The sequence below is a fragment of the Corvus cornix genome, chromosome 2, assembly GCF_000738735.6.
Source record: "Corvus cornix cornix isolate S_Up_H32 chromosome 2, ASM73873v5, whole genome shotgun sequence".
Classification (NCBI taxonomy): Eukaryota; Metazoa; Chordata; class Aves; order Passeriformes; family Corvidae; genus Corvus; species Corvus cornix.
The window spans coordinates 48,698,122-48,722,436 of record NC_046333.1 but is presented as its reverse complement, the minus strand read 5'-3'; the positions used below and the strand labels follow the sequence as shown (position 1 = coordinate 48,722,436).

At 39.6% G+C, this 24,315-nt stretch overlaps 1 protein-coding gene across 1 annotated transcript; it reads right to left on the bottom strand.

Annotated features, from left to right (window-relative positions):
* Window positions 1–703: 703 nt before the first annotated feature.
* On the bottom strand, window positions 704–17,316 carry POLR1F (RNA polymerase I subunit F). Its single transcript, XM_039569380.1, has 5 exons — window positions 17,063–17,316; window positions 9,164–9,343; window positions 8,945–9,086; window positions 7,613–7,821; window positions 704–6,267 (listed from the first exon to the last, which is right to left on the bottom strand). The coding sequence occupies exons 1-5, from the start codon at window positions 17,314–17,316 to the stop codon at window positions 5,877–5,879; spliced, it is 1,176 nt and encodes a 391-aa protein (XP_039425314.1). The 3' UTR covers window positions 704–5,876.
* Between the last annotated feature and the right edge of the window lie 6,999 nt (window positions 17,317–24,315).

Sequence of the window (24,315 nt, the reverse complement as noted above, 5' to 3'; positions counted from 1 at the left end):
AAAGTTATTTGCAACAGCTTGTCCTCACGTTCCTCGTCAAAATATGGCACAACCACAGATTTACAGGATAAATATAAAACAGGAATGAATGTGATGATGCTGGGCTCTATTTTGGGATCATTTATGACAATGGTTTTGCAAACCAGACTTTGAAGTGAGATAGAAATAACCACAATACAGATGACTCCAAAACTAATCTGTGAGCATCTGCATATTTTGGTAAGTACTTCAGAAATACTACATGGGTAGAAAAATGGATGTGCAAATGCACTTAAATCTGTAACACATGCACATTTTTCTCTACCTCAGAAACCTTACAACTGTCCATAATATCATTCCTTTGGCCCAAGAAAATGAAGAGTTCAATTTTAACTAATGCCTAGTCATAATGAAAAGATGAATTTTCAAATTATATCTATGAAACAGAAGAAAACTAGAAAAATATGGGATTTAGTAATAACTAATTTACACATAAAGCAGGTCACTTATTCAGCTAAATTCACTTTAATGTCAAGAAGATCATATCAAAAGTACTTATCAGCACATCCCATACATCATCAGTGCAGACTTATTTGTAGTAGCAATATATGGAATTTCTTTGAAAGGCAGAGGTCCTGCACTGCTTCTCTAGGCAGAATGAAGAAACTACGAATACCTACACCATCTGTGCACTTTTTGTTTTGTTGTTGGTTTTTTGGGTCTGTGGCTTTTTTTCATGAAGGAGACAAACAGCTGTCCCTCTAGGAAAGTGCTTCATAAAAACTGGTCATCCTTGAGTCCATGTGGAGATGACCAAATCTCTGGAGAAAAAATGAATCTTGAACATATATGTAATAAAATGGCATTATCCTGAAAGAGGGACAGATGTCACTGGTTCGTTACCTATAACAAAAAAGGAGCTGATGCAAAAACTTTATAACGGTCCAAAACAGTCTCATTTTTTCTGATATTGATGTTCATGTTTACTGATGCAGGATAAATTTGCCTTCTCTTTTAGTCCAGCTTTTATATATTGATTTGACCGATCATACAGAATTTTTAATTTATCCATGTGCTGACACGTTTATTCTAAGGAAATAAAAGCACAGGCTGTGACTTATCACTGGGAACAGTATGTAGCCTACTCATTGAAAACAAGATGACTCTGACTTCAGCCAGCTCCCTGAATGAGTGGGAGTTACTTCATACTAGTTTTGACAAAATGCTTCCAATGAAATCTGGGACTATACTTGCACCGCCTGCATTCCACTGACTGCTGCACTCCAAGTCTCCATCAGAAGCTGTGTGTGCTGGGCATGGGGGTATCACAATGAGGTCACGCCCACTGATCATGGCTTTGCAGGTAGAACTGAAATACCATTTCTGAATGTGACCTTAACTGCAACTCAAGTCAAACCATTTGATAAATCTGCTTCTTCAGTGTCCAAACTTCAGCACTGCTTAGAAGCTTACACACCTAATTTGAGATTCTGAGCAGCATAGTACTGACAGACTGGCTCTTACCAGAGCCTCTTAAACACATATTTCTCCTCACTCAATTTGTGCAGCACAATGAAATCCTGCTCTTGAAGTGGACATCATATTTCCAGTCTATTAAGAATATTCTTAGAGATGTTTCCATACCCCAAAGGCACCTGAAAGAAAATATAAAGGAAAGATGAACATGGGTAATAATGAGCAAGAGAGCTTTGAAGTGCCATAGTTATTCCTACCTTTTTAATTGTATTCTCACTAAATATAATACAGATTCAGAGACCAAAGGTCACATCTTAACCTTCTAATCCTATGAAATACCCTAAAATAATCCATAAAAGAGGAAGGTATTAATAGTGAATCTTCTATCAAAATTTTTTCCTCCGTTCGTAAGGTTTCTTTGCTATGTACTAAAAAGTGCTGCAGTTTCACTCACCTTCTGTACAAAAAGTTCATTTCAGCTGTTTTTATAGATAGATTTCTCAAATAAGTTCTTTTCCAAGTTCAACTGTCTCTGGTTGTAACAGAAACATTCTAGCAGCAACGATACTCTATACACATATCTGTTTGGGAAATAGGAGGAGATCATGTTGTATTCAGTGTTATGGAGCAGGGGTCCTTAAAATAGGAAAATTAAAGCTTATTCCTTCTTTGCCTAAGACAGTTGGCTTCAGGGGAACTTGAAGTCATGGCCAGGCTGAAATTCCTTTTACATGCTTAACATCAGGTCAGTTGAGTGGCTTGGCACAATATTTAGAGCTGAATTTAACCCAGCTTTAACTTAGTTATGTGTAAAGTCATGAATAGCAAAAAAATCTTGAGCTGTGTCTGTAAAAAACTTATTTACTGACAGTTTTGGAGAGGCTCAGAGCTTGATTTTCAGAATCTTATTTTTGTTCACATGAATCCAGAAGATACCTTCTCCTTACAAACAAAGCCTACCGGATACTGAAGTCTCTCACTCTTTATTGAATATACAGAATTTCTAAAAGCTAAATAGCAGAATAGAATCAACATTTTGGTAAGAAAAATACATGCCTTATTAGAATGAAACTATTTCAGTCCTTCCATAGCCAACAGTTATAATCCTTAGAGCATCATATCACACAACCTCTTCACAGCAAAGGTCTGTACTGTCTGAGGGCTATCAAAGATTGGGATACTTACAAAGGAAAACTGTTTACTCAGAGGCAGATTTGATCAAGGGTCGTGTTTTTTCCAAAAGGCAGCTAGTTTGCTTAAGCCCTCTAAAAGAAATCCTTTCCCTAGAGCTCATCCACTGGGCTGTTTGGGCTGAGTATTTCAAGGAGCAGCAAAGTGCCAAGTCAAAAGCAAAGAATTTGTTTCTAAGAGAAGCAGGGAAAAGACAAAGAGCAAAAGTCAATGCCGCAGATTATTGCAAGCTTCAGAGAATACAAGACAATTGTTCTAGAGACAGCTAAAAATACCTTCTTGTAAGACTGCTCACTCTTTTGCCAAAGGCATGTAATACACCGAGAAACATTTGCAGAATCAAAATATTTGTACTGCAAAGTAGCAGTTCCTACTTTAGAAACTTATAGCTGATTAAGTCGGAACTACATTTTTCATAATACAGACAAAAGATTATCAACCACAGCCATAAGTAAATATTGGTTTGTTGCAAGCTTAATGTTAAAACAGAAAAAAGAAAAAAAAACCTCAGCAGTTTTTTTTCTCTAGATCACAGTTACCTTGGTGTAACTATCAATACAGCTATAATAGAAAATACAATTTTACTTTCTAACCTTCTCTTTGCTATGTGACATGAGTTGTAGTAGAATGTACCCGGAAAAAAATGACAGAACGGCTGTACAAACAAAAAAATGAAGTCACCTGGCCTCACAAGAAGCTTTATAAATGATTGTTCTGTATACTCAAAAATCTTGTCTCAACTCAAAATTTAATACAACTCATTTGTAGTCCAGGGGTACACAGAAAGTTACAGATTTAGAGATCAAACTTCAGAGAAACTTTATTGGAAAGTGTCAAGTTCAGCTTCTTTGTTAATTTCAAGCATCAGAAAATCTTGCCTTTTTATGGGGAAAAAACAAAGACGAGTGATTTAAATCATGATCAGAGAGAAAATTCACTTTTGAAAATCCAAGTTTTCTTGCCGAATTTAGCAAATGTCAAAATAGTATTTACAGCAATATCAACAGTGCTGCTGTGAGGCTGCCAATATTGCCTCCAATTGCGTAAAACACATTTTTCTTCCTTCTTTTTTGAAGTCCTTTCTTCACTTTTCCCCTTCCAAAGACACACAACCTAGCAAGAATTTAACATGTTACGGTATCTATATTATTGGAGCAACAACTTGTTCAGCAATCATTAATTGCCAGTTCCTACATTTATTTTTAATTGCTCTCTTTTGTTGTAACCCAAGAAAGAAACCATAAAATTATACAAGTGGGTGCCAGCCAAACTTGTGTGCCAAAAATAAACAACCTGCCTCTAAGTAAGGCCCAAAACTGAGATTACTGAATGCTTTCAGGAAGGACTAATCATCAACAAAACAGTTTGCTAAACTACAGTAAGCAATTCCCAGTAAGAGAATGGTAAAGCAGCAGAAGTGGAAATAGAGCATTCAAAGTGCTAAAAGCATTTCCACTGCCTGTTACTTGATTCCTTAGTTGCAACTTCAGTATTCCCCCTGAATGTCATCTTTCTTTCCTTGCATGCAGATGAAAAGGCAGAACAGAACAAGACAAATTTTTGGCGCTACAAAATGGCTCTATCAGCTGGTGAGGCTTGACTCTGGAGATGTGTTTCCCTTCCCTAAAAGGGCGAGTGAGGTACAGTGAGTATTAAGGAGTGAGAGATGAAGCCATGTGACCCAGTCTTTGGTTCATCTGCAATAGTAACTGCCTCCATCATTCTCTTCGTGTTGGCATCATCAAAAAATATCTTTGCTTGCCATCCTCCTCTCTGATATGTCCTTACCCACCCATCCAACTTGTTTCTCAAGTCACTACATAAATATACAGATATTTATATATATATATACATATCTAAAGGGGAAAATAGCACATAATTTCTGACTGTAAATTATGTCCCAGCCTTCAGGCTGCCTGTGTACTTTAAATATAGCAGGGTGGGACTTCTGTGCCATTCTCTGCAACCATGAACACACCAGAATACTGCCCTCAGCTGACCTTGCAGCATGGTGTAATACATTACAAACATCATCTGACTTCTCAGGTTTTGTCACAGTACAGGAAGAATGGATAGATGAGCCAGCACCTATGAAATTGCATGTAGACCAAGTGTCAGCATCATCCCATGTAGAAAGACAGGGACAATTCATGTTCATCTCAGGACTGTTCAGAAACTGGCTTCAGGATGAAGTACACTGAAGAGCAAACACAAGAGGATATACTGCAGTTTCTGCTGCTTCTGCTGCCACTAACTATTTAAGCTCATTTTCTTGTACATCTTCAAAAAGTCTTAACTTGGTTCCTTATGGTATCATAACTTTAAAATGCCTACTATGTACTGCCATGCCATCGAGCCTCTAAGCTGGTAACTTTGTCTTGGTAAATTTGGAGCTTTAAAGATGCATAAAAGACATTAATATAGCACAAAGTGAGCCCTAAAACAAGCATTGTCACACCTGAAATTCAAACACGTTCGATGTGAATGGATGTCTTATTAGAAATGGTAAACACATCTGTTAAAGTGAACTAATAGCATCAGCATTAATCACTAGAGCAAAATGTTTTGTCACCTAGGAACAAAGATAAACAGCAAGTTTCCACATTCATGCTGTTTACTCACAGGGTTTTCAAAGAGCTGGTTATGTTCTTCTTGTAACAGGTAAATCAATACCAAAGCAATCGTGGCCTCCTACCTAGGTGAAAGACTAGACCATGTCACACTACAGCTCTCCCCAGAGCTCCTCACAGTAGAAAAGAGCAGCAACCAAAAGCACTGACACATTTTTTTGAGTATCTCTTTTCAGCCCCCTGGGAATTCACATGAATCTCCAAGAAGCCAAAAGGTAATCCTAGTCTACTCTTGTAAAATCAAGATTGGCAAAGATGGAGTTAGAGCAGCAAACATCCTAACTACCGACTGGCTAATGCGTGGAGCTGGAAAGCAGACACAGAGGTGATGCATGTGTTCCTGTGATTACATTCCACGGTTCTTTTGTGCCTTGTTCTCCAGTAAAAAAAAACCAGGCAGATATTGGTTCTATCCCATTTCTTCTACTACTGCTTTAAAAGATCCTGCCTTTCAAGCTGCTGGTGCACATATGCACACAAACACCATCTGACCTAGCAGAGCAGACTGTGTAGTAAAGAACATAGGCATTTTGAAAACAGGGTTTTATTGAAACTTATCAAAAACATCTGAAATCTAATTCAGGAAAGGCACTTCAAACTTTAGTCCCTTTTCTTTTTTGCTTTGGGTTTTTCTGACATCTGAGACAACTCATTTTCTTCAACTTCATCACAGTGCTTTCTTTTCTTTTTCTTTGACTTTTTATGGTCACTTTGGTAACCACTGGAGTCACTGGCAGGCAATACGAGTTCCTGTTCTTCTTGCTTGTCCTTTTTCTTTTTCTTCTTGTTTTTATCATCACATAATCCATTCACAGCATCAACACTTTGCTCTTCTTCATTTTCCCTCCCAAGGTTATCTGTCTCATTTAAAGGCTCTTCTGTGACAGTATCTTCCCCACAGTTATTCAAGCTGTTTTCCTGGTGGCCAAGCTTTTGAATTTTGTCCCCATTTGTACTTTCAGTGACTGTGTCAGATTTTTTGGGTCGCATGCTGTGAAGAAATATACAAAATAAACTGAATTAGAGACACAGCATTTACACCAAGTAGATAAAAGATAAATATTTGCTAAAAACAACAACAAATGGATAACACGATACTCTGTGTTATAGAGAATCATAAAATTTAATACTCTCAGGGTAGTTTTTATTACCTTACTGGCTTCCTTCTTACAACATAAAAATATTCTCTGTCAAATCTTAGCCTAAATTTATTCTCTAAAGTGCCATACAGACCATTTGGTATTTCCTCTTTTCTTGTGCTCCTTTATCCCCTAATTCATTACTACACATTGTGTAGTGAAGTTTTTTTTTTTAAGTCATTCACAAACACACACAGCTAGTGGCCTATTCAGTCATACATGAGGCACAGAGCTGATTTTACCAAGCAATTACCCTACTCTAATTAAAACAAAGGCGATGCCAGAAAAGTTAAAAAAAAAAGGAAGAAAAAAACCTTCACAAAAAACACCAAAAAAAAAAAACCCCAGCAGATACCTTGCAACCAAGAGCACCGGAGAAAATATCTAGGAAGACAAATATGGAAAGAATGCAGTTAAAAACCATGGAGGTTTTTATGTCCCCAGAGGCATTGAAGATAAAATTGCTAACTTTCATTGTGAATTCACTGAAACGATTCAGAGAATCCTTCCAGATTAAAAAAAGGAAAAACAAACAAAAAATGCTATGAATTTGCCAGTAGGAGTCATAGCATACATTTAATTAAAACCAAAACCATGTTGGAAGAAAAATATTGCTCAGTAAATGACTGTTTTTTAAAAAAAAGTGAATGAACTCTTCTGAAGATAAGATTTCTTGCAAGGTGCCCTATAAATTTACAAAGGCCTAAGGAGGAAGTTGACACATTTGCTCATCTCTGAAATTCTATGTTTAAGCAAGTATTTAAGTCATCCACATCTATTTGTCATTATACAACACATATGCACTTGTTTGTGTGTAAATGTCAATGTAACCACTGTGTTCAGGACCCCGGGGCTGCTTGCACTTGAAAAGCCAATGCACAAAGCTACTCTTAGACACCTGCATGTATTGTTTTGAGCATGTATTACATATGCAATCAACAATTCATACATCAGCAAACTCAGATTTTTAAAGATCAAGAAATACCTAGTTTTACTTTTTCCAGAGAAAACTTCCATGGGAGTCTTTAACAGTGGAAAGTTTAGTTTAAGACAACATATATATATAATTATATAATTATATATATAGGGATCTGTATGACAATAAGAAAGCTTAAAGATTAAGATGTAATTAAAAATCACTTAGCTTGTAAAAAACCTATTAACCAATTAAAAATATTCTCCATTAGGGCACCATACCTGCTTTTAGTGAGTCCTCCTCGAATGAAGAACACTCCAGCTGCATCAGAATCCAAGTGCAACACTTGAAATTTCAGTTCATCCCCTATTTTTAACCCCAGCTCTTGCCACTGTACAATGGACATTTGTTCAGGCTTAGGGATAGATGCATTGAAGCATCCATGTATCAGGCAGCCAATATGACTAGGGGCCACTTTATTAATTACACCCTAAAAAAGAAAAAGAATGTCATGCAAGTCTGTAGCAAAAATCAGCCCTTTCAATGCACACCCTTTAAATATTTAGTTTCCTATATGGAAAGTTTTCAGTAAGAGTTTATGTACAAGGTATGAAATCAGTTTATCTAGCAATAAGTTAATTCTCCTTCACTAAAATCAAAGCTATTCTTGTAAACTCTTCATACAATTCCTCTGAAAATAGAACTGAACTGCAAGAGAAGAAGTCAAAACATGGGATTTAACTACAGTGAATACCTGAACAGAGGAGGTAACTCTTTCCTTACACTACAGTGATCAACTTTGCTTTGAAGCCATTTTAAGTCTGATTTACTTGCCTAAAAATGGCCTTCGAGCTGGCACAGCACTACTTAGCAGCTGAAGATAGGTAAGACACATAAAAAGCCTTTAAATACTCCATTCAGAGGGTTTCTGACACATCTGCATGTGAAACCATATCCACCTTTGTTTTAATCACAGAATGAAGGACAGACATTGAAAATTTTTTATTCTCTTCCTAGGAAGATGGCACATTCATCCTTAAACACAATTACAAAGACACCATCTATGCTGCAAAAGGTGTGGCACAACAATGAATGTAAGCCAGCTCTCAACATACTTTACCCACAAGTGCTGAGCAAGGGCACTGACAAGCTTAAAGCTGTTCCGTGAGCCATACGCTTCCTTTACTGAACAGCAGGCTCCAACTCGATGTACTGCTCCTGTGCTTGAAGGAACCGAACTGACGAGAGCATCTTAAACACTCCTGTCACTATAAGAAATGCACCTGCTTGAGAACTACCAACTCTTCAGAAAGAAGCACCGGTACGATGTATGCAGTCATGATACACTATTTAATACGTAATCCTTATGATACAATGCTTTAGTTATACATAAACTCAATAAACCTAGGGATGGACAAAACAGACAAATTAGAGCAAAAAGTACTAGTCCAAACTGCTAAAAAATTGCTATGAACTACTCATAAATGAATAAGCTAACATAAACTAAAATATGTCTCCACCTAAGCTCCAGACCACCTCATGCTGGAGATAAATCAAGCTTTGACCACTTAGCAAAAAAGCCCGTCCCATGAGACGCCAAGGCGTTCACATACCACCAGCTTCTTCCCCTTCTTGGGGCTGAAGATGATGAAGTCCGCCTCGATGTTCAGGTGGATGAATCCTTGGTCGTCGTAGATGTCGCCGAGCTCCCCCACCACTTTGATGTTGTCGTAAGCCACCGGCACACCCTGCAGGCTGGAAGGACAAGGAAGAGGGAGGCAGCGTTAGCTGCTAGGCCGCGCCAGCCCCCCCGCCGGACCCCGCGGCCGCACCTCTCCGAGTAGCGCAGGAGCTCGGCGTCCAGCTGCGCGCGGATGCCGGAGCGCTTGCGGCCCAGGAAGCGCGGCGGCAGCGCCACGTGCCGCCGGTGCGGCGCCGCCACCAGGCACGAGTAGCGGCGCGCCACGAGCGCGCGGGCCGCGGCGAACGACGGGGCGGCGGCGGCAGCGGCAGCGGCAGCGGCGGGGGCGGGGGCGGGCGGCAGCGCCGGGGCGGGCGGCGGCTCCCGCGGCACGGCCATGTCCCGGCGTTCCGCCGGCGCCGCGCGATGGCGTCAGCCGCCTGCCCTCCGCGGGGCGGGCCCGGCCGCGGCAGTGACGGACTTCCGTGGGGGTAGGGCGAGGATGTGTTCGCAGTGAGGCGCGCCGTTTCGTGCGCGCTGCGATGGTGCCGCCGAGGACGGCGTGATTTATTTCCTCTTTCCAACCGATTTTACATCTCGGAATCAGGGAATGTTCTGAGTTGGAAGGGACCCGGAAGGATCATCGAGCCCAGCTCTGACGTGAATGGCCCACAGGGGGCTCGAACCCGCAGCTTGCTGTGAGCGGCGCGCTCGGACCAGCCTGGCGGGAGCCCCGTCGCGCACCCGTCCGCCCCGGGAACCGAAACCAAACGCGCGGTCCTTGGGACAGGAGATGTGTTACGGTGGCCTTGTAAATTTAAGTTGAACATTTGGTGATTTGGACAAAAGACGCAATGACAAATTATCTTAGTAGCACTCTTCGTATACAGCAATTTTGAGAATACAGGATTTGTTTCCTGTTGCTAGACCCCAGATCCCGTTCGTGCATATGGTGAGAAATGTTGAAATGCATTTAATAACCACAGACCGAGGAGAAAAGAAAAAGTCCCCAAAAGCGTTGCTGGTGCGCTGTGCACTGCAGTGACTTACAAAATGAGCTGCAGTACTACAAATAGAAACCTTGTCCTGCTGTAAATGATGGAATTTGTGGCTGGTTAGTGAAGACTTTGTCCAGAAAAGTAATTTAGACTTAATATCCTCTCTAAATGGCACAGTATTGCCTTATGATTTTACTTTAAACTGATTGAACTGAACTCATGCAAAACGTTGAAAAGGTGTTCTCCTATTGATTTAAATCTAATTTATATCAATTTAACTTGTTACAGTAAATGTACACTTTCAAACTGATTGAATCCACATGGGGAGTTACAAAAAAAATAGGAATTGATGTATCAGTTTCATTAAAGGTGTTAAAACTCCTTTTATGCTGTGGAGGGCTCAGAAACACTTGTTTTGTGAAAACAAGCCTTACGTCAGATACCAGAAATCCTTGAATTCCCGATAAAACGTTAAGTGATGCAAAAGCCTTTGAAACTACTCAAATACTACATCACCAGAAAGTTTTCTTTGACTGAACTTACAGTGAAGACAGGATATTGTTTGCTTTCACAAGTAAAACAAGTGGTATAATTTGCAGTACTTTACTGCAAGTAAAGTTGCATTAGTGTGAAAGAACTGACATAAAAATGGCTTTCAGATGTCATACTAAACTCCAAATTTGAAAGAGAAAATGTCTTGAACTACTGTAATCTGTATTCCTATGTGGCTTTAGTCCTCCAAGGTATTTAATGTCTGTTGAAATTAATTTTATGTTATGTGGTCTCAGCTTTCTGGAAAAAATATCGTATTTTTTATTTCATCTATTTGGATCATATTTAAACCTTGCAATGTGCTTTCAATCTTGGTTAAAGACCTTAATAACTGCATGCACTCCTATTCCTAAAAGAAATATATGTTTTATAACTCTTATTTATGAGTGGATTTAGTTTGCAGGGAGAACATATAATACACTAAGGGCTCTGTTCAGTTTTATCGAGGACAATAAAAACCTACCTCTTCTCTTAAAATAAAAACTAAGAATAAGATGGAAAGGCAACATGAACAAAAATGTGGACCTTTGTCTTTCACCCTGTAGTCAGGTTGGACAAGATGGTGTCAGAAAGGCTCTGTCTTTCAGGGCCTGCAGCTATCTGAGGTTATCCCCATGGACTTCGGTCACCAGAAAAATCCCTACAGAGATCGAGTCTGTACTTTCTAATTGAACCTCCATTTATCCCTGCTACTGTGCCTGGTTTTCATTGCACAGTGCTCTTGAGACTTCCAGATTTCCTTTCAGGCTAAAGTAATCAGAAGAATGAACTTTAAATCCTAGTGGTCATTAAGGCTGTGTGGCAGGCCAGAGATAATTAAAAGTAGCCTATTTGAAATCCTCTAACTGTGGATACCTGGCCTCAGCACCAGCTGTTTTCTCTGCAAGTCCACACTTGTCAGGTCACACTGCTTGCTGATGCAGCATAGACTATCTGTACCAAAAGCAGTGTTGTCTTGCAGTCTTGTAGAGACTTCAGACCCATGGTGTGACTTGGACTTTCACTACCTCTCTGTAAAAGATACTCTGATAAAAGAAGGAATCTCAATCTGACTGCCACCTCCCCCAGCCACAGATCAGTTCTTAAAACCATCTGGACTATAAGACTTAAATCCTGATATCCCCACATTCATTTCTTGAATTTTTCTTCCCTTTTCACTTCTTGATGTTGGCTTCCAGCTTAAAGAGCCTGTCTGAGCTGACCTTTCAGCAGCGCTGCAGTGAGCCTATGTCCAAAAAGGCAGCTGAAACCAATGTCTAAAACAGCACAGCTGTTGGTATGTTTGCCAAGTCCCACAGTGGCTGATAAGACTGTTCTGAGCCTGTTTTTCTCTAGAGGTCAGGTTGCCAGTAACAATGGGGACCAAACCCAAAAGCTGCATTTGCAATCACTGCTGTTCTTTTCCTTCCTATTTTATCTGGGTTTGTCTTATTTTCTCTGTGAAACAAAGGCCAGATTACAAAAAGGAGATTCCTTGACAACCTCAAATTCAGCACTTCTCAGCTGGTCTTTTCTACCCATGCTGTTATTGCCATCTTGTATCCAGGTGTCTGAATTGACCATATATGTTGGGTAGAAAGCTCATCCAGTTGCTTATTGATGCTCTGTTGTGGCAGGTGCATTCATTCAGAGGGCAGCCCTCATCCCGCCTTAAAATCCTGGAAGTCATAGCTGTGACAGAATACAGTGCATCTTATGCAGAGTGGAAGAATGCCTGTGGCAGTGTGCTGGAGTAGGAAATACCCTCCCCCTTAGGACTGTGAGCTCAAAGGACTCAGTGCATTTTGAAATTTATCCCATTGCGGGTTCCTTATACCACAGCTTGCACTCTATAAAAAAGATAAATGAAGAAATGCCTCAGTTGCATAGGAAGGGTGGATACGATACAAAACTTGTGCTCTGAACTTTTTTTTTAAATATTTCAGCTGGCTTCTCATTTTTCATTTTTAACCCTACAGTACTTCTGTTGACAGTTGTTGCTGTCATACTCAGAAGGAAGAATCAGTACTCAAACACTCAGTTTTGTTTTCAAAGTTGTGTGGTAATATGTTTGCTTCAGTCTTTGACACTCATCTCAAATAGGGACTAATAACATGTTTGGTCATTGAGAACTAAGCATCTAAATGCCATTGTGGATGTCAACTTGTGGTCCTAAATACGGAATTCTGTTACGCTGGTTTTGTGGAAGTTATTTTTGAGAGGGCCACCATTCAATTATGGTGAATTATATTATATTTAGAAAAAATGCATCAGTGCAAAGGGTTAGCTGAAGTTAACAACAGTTACCACAGTAAAGACTCTTTTGACTGCGAATGTGAGAGGAATTAAGTTATTACTGTAAGGCAAACATTAATTTGAGCAAATACAGGATGATAAGACGAATACTGTCAATGGCCAAAGAAGGTAGATACTCCTGACAGTGTAGCAGGACTCTCTTTATTTGTACTTAAACAAAATGCACCAAATGCTGAAAGTCCACCAGATGGCACACGAAAGCCTTGATACGGAAAAGTGCCATCATCCAGGAGAACGAGGGGAACTGCATGCCTGGCTGAAAATTTAATCTGTGTTACACTATGCAGACTCTGTTTTGTCAGCAATTAGTAGGTCAGTCTCTAATAGCTAGGAAATGACTTAGAAAAACATTCAGGGAAAGAATGCGATAAGACAGCAATTATGTTAATTTCTGTCAGCTAATAATTTATCTTGATTTGTAGTGACATTCATGATGTAAGGACAGGGAGCAGTTGGAGTGAGTCCAGAGGAGCGTCACAAAGATGATCAGAGGGCTGGAGCACCTCTCTGTGAAGACAGATTGAGAGAGCTGGGGTTGTGCAGGCTGGAGAAGAGAGGGCTCCAGGGAGACCTTACAGCACCTTCCATTACCTACAAGAGAGCTGAAGAGAGACTTTTTATGAGGGCATGGAGTGATGGGGCAAAGGGAGAGTGGCTTCAAACTAAAAAGGAGTGATCTTAGATTAGATATGAAGAAGAAGTTCTTTCTTGTTAGGGTGATGTGGCACTGAAACATTGTGCCCACAAAAGTTGTGAATGTCCCTTCCCTGGAAGTGTTCAAGGCCAGATTGGATGGGACTTTGAGCCAATGGAAGGAATCCCTCCCCACAGCAGGAGGAGTTGGACCTAGACAACATTTCAGGTCTCTTCCGTCCAAACAATTCCATGATTCTGTGCTTGGGATGGACATCTTTGAACATTTGGGGACTGACTAGATTTGCCTTTGGCCCTTGATTCTCTTGAGTAGGTTATTGCCTGCTGGGAAATGGCTGATATGGCTGGCGATCACTCTTGTGGAGATAAAATATCTTGTTTATAGGTATACTCCTGAAAGACCTGTGTTCAAGTAGCTCCCTGGCCTTATATCTGTAGAAATGAAGGAACCTGATGTAAGATGCCTGGTGCTGACTGTGGTGCCCCTGACCAGCTCTACTGGTGCTTGAAGGCATAGTTGCAGTAGCAGAGAAATCATGGCCTGTGGAGATCTGGCTCTTGGTCTAATGCTGAGACTCTCCTGTGTGTTTCCAGCCAGTGAGTGAAGTGTGTTCAGATAGTGGATTAAATAATGTGATAACGTGACTTTTCTCATACATACAACAAGTGAAGTTGCCACAGAAACAAGGGAGGAAAGCAGCTTGTGCCACTGTAGGAACAGTAGGGCTTTTCTACAGCATTGTGAATGCTTCTGATGAATGATGCTAACAAATGAGATGGATGCACAGGTTGTAAATGGGGTAAATGAGGTGTCCCTTGACAGTCTGTCTGTGCTATTTTGCAGTTTATACTCGGAGAAACTTCTAGCAACCCTTTACTCCTGTGTTTTTAAAATTGTCAGGAAAGATGGGAATTAAGGATCCACTGGGGATTGCCTTCAGAAAAGTCAGCTGCTATTCATTTTAAGAGTAGAAAATGTCTTTTTGTCATCCTGTTTAATGACTCCTATACTTCTTCCAGATACTGCAAAAGACAAAATAATTTTCTGGTTCTACTAGTAGTAGCCTACTCTGTCTTTTCAGTGCTCCTCATATCCTGAGCACTGTTGAAAATGGAATTGTGAAGACATTTGTAAATGTAAGGAAGAACATTGAGGCATTTATACCTTAATCCTTTCTTGCACGGTGCTATTCCTAGTTTTTTTTAATTTTTTTTTTTTTTAATAGAAACCTGTTAATCCTTCTGGCCTGGAAAACAGGTCCCAGATCTGAGGAGTTTGCCATTCAAGAGAGGTCCAAAGTAACCATCCATTTGATAGAAAGATAGCTGATTATATCTCCTAGGCTACTTTCAAGCCCCTGTACTGCAATCTCATTTTTACAAGTGAGTTTCGGGAGGGTTGACACTTGAGAAATATTAAAAACAAGGGTGAAGAATTCAGTTATGTGGATTTTTTTTTTTTTTCATTTTATCTACAGACTTTAGCAGGTAGCTCTGTTATCAACTGTGTTTAGGGTAGCAAATTAATCTGGGGTTTTTTGTCTGTATTTTCTTCTGAAGTTAAATGTACTTTTGCATTGATAGACTGGAAGCCTTTGCCCCAAATGTAATGGAGATGAGAGACAAATCTTTTTGAAGTTAAAAAATGTGGTTAGTTTTAGTCTCCTAAATGTATGGTTTTGTTTTGGATCAAATATGGACTTGCTTGGATAATATCAAAACAATTGTTCTTGTTGTATTTCCATCCTACAAGAATGAAAAATAAAATCTCAAATCTAATGGGGATTCTGTTTTCATATTGCAAGCCAAAGAGGCTGAGTAATCATTATAGCATTTTCCTGTTTATCTTGTTTATTTCCAGGAGCCACTGAGATTCATTTTTCAGGAATACTTTTTGATAACTCAAAGATAAGCTTTTAATTATTATAATCAGTATTTTGTATATGAAAATATGCCTAAATGATCTAAATCTCTGCTTGAAGATGAGCATAAAAGAAATGACATCAGTGTAAAACAATTCTAGATTTATTATTTTTTTGCTGCCCTTCTCAGGTAGTGTATACTACTTCAGAAAGTCTGTAATATAATTGATTTTCTTAGAGGAGCTGAGCCTCTGACTATCAATAGCAGCATTATCTATCTTCAGGAAAATAAAGGGTAGTAGTCATTATTTTGAGTGAATGCTGAAGAGCTTGAGGTCACTATTTTCATTTGAGTACAGAAGCTGGAGGTGCTGAAGCAAATGTACCTTCAATAGATTAGGTAATCTCCAATGTGCTGTGCCTTATCTTGAAAACTGTTAGAGCATTAGTCACCTCTGAATGAATCAGTGCTAGGTATCACTTGATGCCTGAATGATAACTGAATGTCAAGGTTGAAGACAAGGTAGGATAATTTTTAGGCAATTGCCAAGTTGTTCTTATTTAAAGAGAAAATTTTCCGTTCTCATTTGACTTCCTGCTGAGTTCATGGTTTAGTTTGGTACGTCACATTCTCAGTGACCTGGTTCAAGTGCTTACTATTACATCCACCCTCCTACATGTAAAAATCCCAAGATTTCAGAAGTCATGGTAATAGTAAAAAAACTGAAACCAACCAACCAACAAAAAAAAACCACCCAACACCCTCCCCCAAAAAAACCCCCAACCCCCAAACCAAAACCAACCAATAAAACAAAACCCCAAAGCAACCAATCCCCCAACAACCAAGGCAAAACAAAACACGAGTGTCAGGGACTCTTCTGTGAGAAACAATTTTAATGTTCCCTACACTGGTGAAAGTAGGAAAAAATAAATGAGGTGTGGACAAAATCCTGCGCTCATATCAGATTATCTTCTCACTTACCCAAATCACTTATGAGCATTTTTCTGCTTAGGCGGTGATGGAGGAAGGAAACTCCAACACCCAAACCTGAGAGAAACTGCAACAAGCTGACAGCAAAATCAAGGCCTGCAGCTGACTGTCCTAGTCAGTAGTTTCCTGAGCAGTGCTTCTGTTCGTGCTCCTCTGTGCAGTAAATCATTCTTACTTCATTCCGACAGAAGAGGGCCTCCCAGTGTAACCTTTAGCGAGACAGTGGATGCTGCTGAGGAATTGGAATGGGAGCTTGGATGCTTTCAGACTGAGCAAAATAGGCTCTTGCTGTCGAGGTGTCGTTCAGGAGGTAGGACCCTGAAGTCCTCTTGAGGCAGCCTGAGTTTTTAAGTGCCCAGTTTTTTAACAGGTTACTGATTTATGGTAAAATTTATGAGCTCTGGATTAGGAGAAATTAGGAGAAATCTTCCTCTGGAGAGCCAAAGCTCACCCCTTTCTCCACAGCTAGCCAAATATCTAAATAAACTTTGGACATTCCACTCTGAGAGCAAGGGACATAAGATATCAGGCTTGCAAGACCTTGTTTGAAGCTCCTCAAAGCATTTATCAGAATCTAATGCTTTTTAATGCTGGACTCATCAGTGGGATTTAACATGACATGGTCCTAAACTGTGCTTACTCTCAGTTTGAGACCATGTTCACTATCTCCATTGGAGGGTCTCTAAGAAAATGCAGACCTGTTGTCAAACTGGAGTTCACTAGCACAGCCAGGCTCAAGCTGAACTCCAGAGAAGTGGTGTGAGGACATCCCATGCCTTGGAGTGCTCCCAGGTTGTCCATGGCTGGATGAGCCAGGTGTTGTGCGGCCGGGCTCGCTCGCAGGAGCCCAGGGCCAGCAGCTCCGAGGCTGTACGGTGGTGGCAGCCAGGCTGGCCAGCTGGAGGGGGCTACAGACTGTGCAGGCCATGGGCTTCAGCGCACTTAAACCCATGCTTAGGCCTGTTCCTAATCTTGTGCTGATGAGCTATCCAAAAAGTTAAGTCATCTGGCTAAACCAGTACTGAGCTCTTTCTCGGTAAGTAGTGTCGCTTCTGCAGTGATCCCCACTGCCGTCAGTGGGGCAGTTGATGTGGCATATGCAGTCGTCATTTGGAAAAATACACTGTTTTTTTTAAATTTTGTTTTCATTTTTATTCTGGTTTCATTCTGTGTCTCAGAGCAGAAGGCAAGACGCCCATATTACTGTTGCAAATCTTTGGACCATCTCTACAGATACTTGCAGACAGGAGGAACTGAACAGATCTCCCTGGCAGCCTCCTCACTGCTCAGCTGTGTGCATCCCAGCAAAAAGGACAACTTGGGGTGTCATCGTCTTTTTCACTTTTTGCAAGTTTTCAGCTCAGCAGAAAATGATGAAAAACGTTTCCTGTAATTTTCCGCCACAACTGCATTCAACTGAACCTATGGGTTATTCTAACATACAGTACAATTATAATTTTCCTGGCAAGTCACTGCTTTTTCATACTTTTTATTTAATTATTTACCTTTACTGGAGATGTATATTTTTAATTATGCCTGTGCAAACTCATTATGTTGGATGAGCTCTCTCATGCAGGTTTATAGATTGAGAATAATTAAACTTCATGGCTGTCACACACTTTTGGTAAGAAATAATACATATGTTTATATGAAAAAGGATTTATAGTTCTTATATTTATAAAGACAACCTGAGTCTGCCAAGTTATGAAACTTTATTTGCAAATAAATATTCTACTTAAGTGTTCTTAAGACATCAGTATAAACATTGGAAATGTAAATGCCAAAGAATGAGTGCCATCAAAGAAGGAGATTTTAAATTAAATTCTTAGTTCCCAAAAAAATGTGCTGTTTTGTCAGAACGTCCTGTCTTTGCCAGTAAGCTGGGGGGCATCTATAATGTTTCCATTCCTTGATAGAAGCAGTATATATCCTGGAAGTCCCCAGAATGTACTTTTACTTGAAATCAAAAGTAAATTCTTCCAAACAAACCTGCAGTGTTCAAGCATGAACCTTTTTTGGGGGTTAAGAGCAGTGTATTTGAGGAAACCATTAAAAGGAGTCATCTTAAAGGCTTGCAGGTATTGCAGACTGTAAATGTAGGTGTCGTGAGGGGTGAAGGATGGTGCAGTCTATCTCGTAGGAGTGTGCAGGCAAGGCAGCTGTGATTGCACTGACTGATGGAAATGGGCATTTTTCACTATTGGGTGCTAATGGAAAGGTGGGGAGAAAGCAGAAAAAATCCCTTTGTTTATCCCTTTCCTTTTTTTATCCTTCAGTAAATCTGTACTTATAAAATTCATTTATTCTGATTGATCAGTTCTGTGTCTGCACATCCACTTACTATTTTTTGCAGTGTTCAGAGCAATGCAGATTAAGGCCCTGATTCTCACACTAACACCACTACAAAAATAGTTACTAATCATTGGACTTGTCTGAGTGTTAGGCTGCCATTAAAAAGGAATCCTTGTTTGAGACAGTTGTCCAGGTTTAACTTTAAACATAAATCTTAGTCCAGTTACTCTCAGTGGAAGCAGTTTCTTAAGCATATCTTTAAATACAGACCTCAAAAGAGACATTAACTTAGCATTTGAGAAGCTGAACCCCAAGGTACGTGAACATACTACCTTCTGTTCATAAAGCATGAACAATTACTTTCAAATATTTTTCAATATTTTTTCTGTTTGTGGGATTTTTCAAACCAAATATTGAATATAGTACTATAGAGCATTGGGGAGTCACAAGCATAACATAAAAGAATAAACTGAATACACAAAAAAATTGTTACAATGAAAGTGAAGAACTTAAAGATATATTGAATAGACCTATATTAGTGGGATTTTTTTGTTTTGGTTTTGCTTTTGGATTTGGATTTGTTTTGTTATTTCTTTTGGGTGTTGGTTTTGTTTTTTGGTTTTTTTTTTTTTGTCAGCCATTAAAAGTATGATGTGCCAATACATCACTAAACTCTTAAGCCCTTCTTCTCAGAGGTTTTTTTTCCAAATTTTCCAGTCTTGCAACAGATCTGCAACTGGCTCCTTTGTGCCTACACAATCTCATCACTGCAGCCATAGAATAACCACAGAGTTAAGACTGTTGCAACATTTTCTTGAAAGACCAATTGCAACAAATTAATATTTATATATCCTTGAAGCTGTTTTGTTGGATGCTCATTCTGGCTCCATCACTTGCCAAGAGACTGTTGTGACTCAAGTACATAGCGTAGACTCTGAAAAAGCTAACGTGTATCCTAAGAGGGGGAAGAAAGGTCATTCCCTCTTGAGCAAACCATTTAACATAAGGGAAACATCTTTCTTTTGACAGATGGGAATGTAATCCCTGCATAGTCTTCCAGCTTTGTTTGACAGCTGGGTTTGAAGCAGTGTAGGCGTGCCTGTGCTGCACAGTGCATCCTGTACGTGACCTGCAGCGTGCAGGAGCAGTGCGTCCGCGCGCGTGGGCTCTGTGTTCTGGTGTCAGCCCCACCTCCCAGCATGCCCCAGAAGCTCAGCTCAGGGGTGCCTAACGAAGCAAATGCTTGCAAAACATGCTGATAGGCATGACTGGCTGTCTCACCTGTGTGTACTGAAGCAACGACTGCACCTGAAAAGGTATCCACTGATACATGGATATTTTTAAATTTCCCGAAAGGAGGGTCGGTATTTGGTATTAACTTTACCATGACTCACTCTGTATCTGTGTTCTGCAGAATTCCTTTTGGCACAGTGTAAATGTTTTAAAATCCTAGATATATAGGCATCACTATTAAACTTGCCAGCCTGCGACAAATTCACACAAGAGATCTGTCTATCCATTGATGGAAATCAGGGAAGGAGACAGATTCTAAAATATAAAATAATTCCTTATTTTCCTCATTACTCCTATGGGTAAAGCAAGCTGTTTATCTGACAAGAAACTGGGCAGAGTTAGACAGTATGAAATTTTATTCAATTTTAATATCCTTGTAGGATAAAGATTAGTTCAAAGCAATCAAGGAGAGATGAGATGAGATGAGATGAGATGAGATGAGATGAGATGAGATGAGATGAGATGAGATGAGATGAGAACTCTTAGCCTACTAGCTGTTGGTCCAATGTAAGTTTGGTAAGGCAAAGTAAAGATACTGACATAATTCCTATGCACAGGACAGAAAGAATAAGTTTACATGGGAAGATTTTAAAGGATTCAGGAAAGAAGTTATGTGTGTGTATATATATATTCTGGAAATCTGCCCCAGGGTGAGGGAATTTAAGAAGCTAACCCAAGAGAAGGTTAAGAAATTACTTGATCCCAGTTTGTCCCAGGCTCCTTAATTTAGCAGATAATAGCATAGTGAGAGCCAGTGCCTGGGAAATCTGCATAGAAACAAATCACTTTAAAGTGGGTAAGTTTGTGCTCATTGGAATAAGGGAGGTGATAGATTACATCTTCTGAGGGAAAAATATATATTGCTTCCAAAGATGTTTTGTGATTGATAAAAGGATTATCAGATAAGTGTCCTGTCTTGTGCTATACAGAAGGAAAAGTTAATCATAAAATCCATTCAGGTATTTCTTCATGTTTGAATATTTTAATTTACAAACTCAACAGTTTTCTTCATAGTTTTATACATTATTTTTAGCAAGTGTAAAATAGAAACAAAACAATCCATTGCATAAATAGAATCATGCAGAATCCTGTTCCTTTTAGGTCCAGAACTCTTGGACCATTTTGAGATCTCTGCTGCTGCCACCATAGTGTGGGTATAAATATTAACCTACTGTTCTTCATGTGTAATAGTTAAAAAAGGAGCTCTGACACATACTTTTCCAGGGTGCTACACAGTGCTACAATGAATAGTCCTCAGAAAAATATTAGCTATCAGCATTCCTGGAGTTTATTCCTGGGTTAAGGGGGGAAGAGAGCAATGATATCAGTAATGTAGTAAATCACAGGCATTTAATACTGTCAGTCTGCATGTTTGGACTTCATGGTTTAGATTTAGATTTGCCTTGTTTGCAATCTCACTATAAAATGAAGGCAGTGATCAGTATTTCCTTTCTCTGGGCAAGAAAGGTAAGAATTGATTCGATGCTAAACACTTTAAAGGATACAGCTGCATTTTAACAGAAGAGAAGACATGATCTCCTAACTTGAACCAGCATGAAGAGGGAGGGAGAGAAAAAAGGGTTCACCGAATGATGTGGGAGAGGAGCTGAACAAGTTTGTGGTCCTGGTAACATAATTTGATTTGTCTCACACTGGCTACTAGCCATGGGATGCAGGAAAGAGGGTAAGAAATCCTAATGGTTCTTAGATCTCTTTTAATGTATGTATGATTTCTTAAGGATGCAGAAGGAAGTTTTGTTGACTCCTGTGCCTGGTTTATATCAGCAGAATCATATACAGCTTTTCAGTTGTGCTTATGGTGCCTCTTTGTCCCTGCCTTCCTACCATGTTCCCATTGCACATTATGCCAGCTCATTTAAACAGCTATTTTCAATATGCAGATGAAGTAATTTTTAATTCATGTACCTGGTCAACCTGTTCAAGATGCGATAACTGCATGTATTTTTGGAAAGACACAGTTTGCAGTTTATGGCAGGATTTTAAATTAATGTCAGTGATCTCTGGGAAAAAAAAAACCCCAAACCTTCCACTGGTTATGAAGCAAAATTGCACTGATATGGAAGTCACTAAAGCAGCCTGCTATGACTGGTGGTTAAAGGACATAAAAAGTACCTTACAGCAAATCAAATGTAAGGGGAAAAAACAAAAAACCTGCCGCTTCTGTATATGCTTGGAACTCATTTGAGGGAACCATAGAGCAACTGTGAGGTTTCTCTGCACAGCTTATTGTTGGTTCTCTGGCAGAGCTAGGTGTGTCTGTGCTGTGTCTTCAGTGTTTCTTTGCTTTGATGAAAAGTGGCAGGAGAGACCCTGGTGCAGCTCTCTGGACTTTCTGCTCCAAGTCAAAGCTGCTTCTTTCTGTAGCAGAACAACATTTTCATAGCCAAGCAAGTCTCTCCAGGCACACACCTTCTGCTGAAATTCCAGCTACTGATTAATCTCATCCAGTTCCTTTTTTTTCCTTCAGAATACCAAATTGCATTCTCATAATTTTATAATTAGGAGTAAAAAGGCCTTTCCAAGCAAGCTTCCCAAGGTCATTTAGAGCTCCTCAGGTTGGTGATATTAAACTAGGATGGGTTTAGCATCTTCAATCAAATTATGTTTTACCAAAAATATTCTGCCATTTTCTTCTTACTATTTTTTTTCTACCCCCTTGGCAACTCTGAGTCTGTCTGGTTAGCCTTTGGACAAGTTCTAAAAATATTCCTCAAAATCAGTCTCCAGATGCATGTACAGCAGCTTTGGTTGTTTATGTTGGAGGTTTATGGTGGAGCTAAAGATGTCACTTTGATACAGAAAAGGAAAGCTAGGCAGAATCATTTTAGGCAGGAAGATTATGCAGTAACATCTACAGTGATATGGTAGCCTAATACCAGTCTGCATTTAGCTGTTTCTAAGCATATAATTATAAAAGTCTTCTTTTAACTCCTTAACCTGCCTGGGACTGGGATCTGAAAGGATTAAAAACGGCTTAAACCACTAGACACTCTTTTCACTGTATCTTTAAAATCACACTGTCAGGGAAAATTTAGATATAAGCATGATTATTTGTGATTACAGCTTAATGTATAGCAATTTCCTATTGAATGTGGCCTGCTCCACTGTTCTTCACGCTTCTCCAGACGATCGGAAGGGAAATTTGGATGTCCTAATACAACAAATATATACTGAAGATTGTGCAAGAAAGAGATTTAAAACATATTATATGCACTTTTCTGCACAGTTTGCAATAAGCACTGCTGATTGTTGTAAATTCAAAACGTGTGCGTTTCTCATCAGCTGAGGTTCAATGAAATGCAAACTATAGTATAAAATATAGCCTAAGGTATAGCACATATCAAGGACTTACCAGCTAAGTCTTCTGCACAAAGTTCAATAAGTAAGTTCCTTCAGGAAGAGTGTTGCTTGACCTAGTAAATAACAGCTGAATATCTCAGAGAGAATCTGAGCCAGCATCTGATTTTACAGCAGCATGAATCCGACAACTGTGTCAACGGCAATACATGTTTCATCCTATTTAGACTGAAAAGGACTTTGGTGCCCAGCCTTCAAGCTATTGGTGTAGATACACTGACTGGTCACATTTTGAAAAGTGAAAGTTTTGTTTTTCATGCAGTTGGATAAGTGGAATGAATGTCCTTTCATCTGTACCAGTAATGAAAACATACAGAGAATGCTTCCATTACAGTTGAATTCTGTATGCAATTATGGAACAAAGCCATTAAACAAAGTGAAACTTTTCCCAGAATTCCCCTACCACACACATATTGTGGTAATTTGCTTTGAATTTAAGAATTCTGATCCTCTTTTTATGTCTCAAGTAGCAGTGCTCTTTGTCACATTTGTTCCCAAGTCTTTTAATTTCCAGATTTGCATTTTCAAGGCTTTTATTAATGTAGGGACCAGCCAGTTTTTCTACATTCTAAAGGCTTGGCCCCAAAAGAAGGGAAAAGAACCCTACCAATTGAATTTGGGGCCCTATCTCTTTTCTCTCCTTCCAGCACATCTGTGAATGCAGCAGAAATGGTGTGGTGCCATTTCATAATTTACAGCAGGGCATCAAACATTAGGAGATTAGAGAATGGATCCTCCTTTCCTGTCCAAAGTGGCTGTTGTACTGCACTACTGTGTTGGATGCAGAAGATCCACATATTTCCCTGCACTATTCTATACTCTCACTAACATGCCAGGAAAGTGTTTGTGATAAATAACTGGGTGGTGTTATGCTCAGTACTTTCATGTCATTCCTGAGCAGATTCTGAACTGCAACTCCAAACTGCTCCAGGATCTGAAGCTACCATTCCCAGTCCTGAGGTGTCACAAGAGACTCTGGTGAACTGTG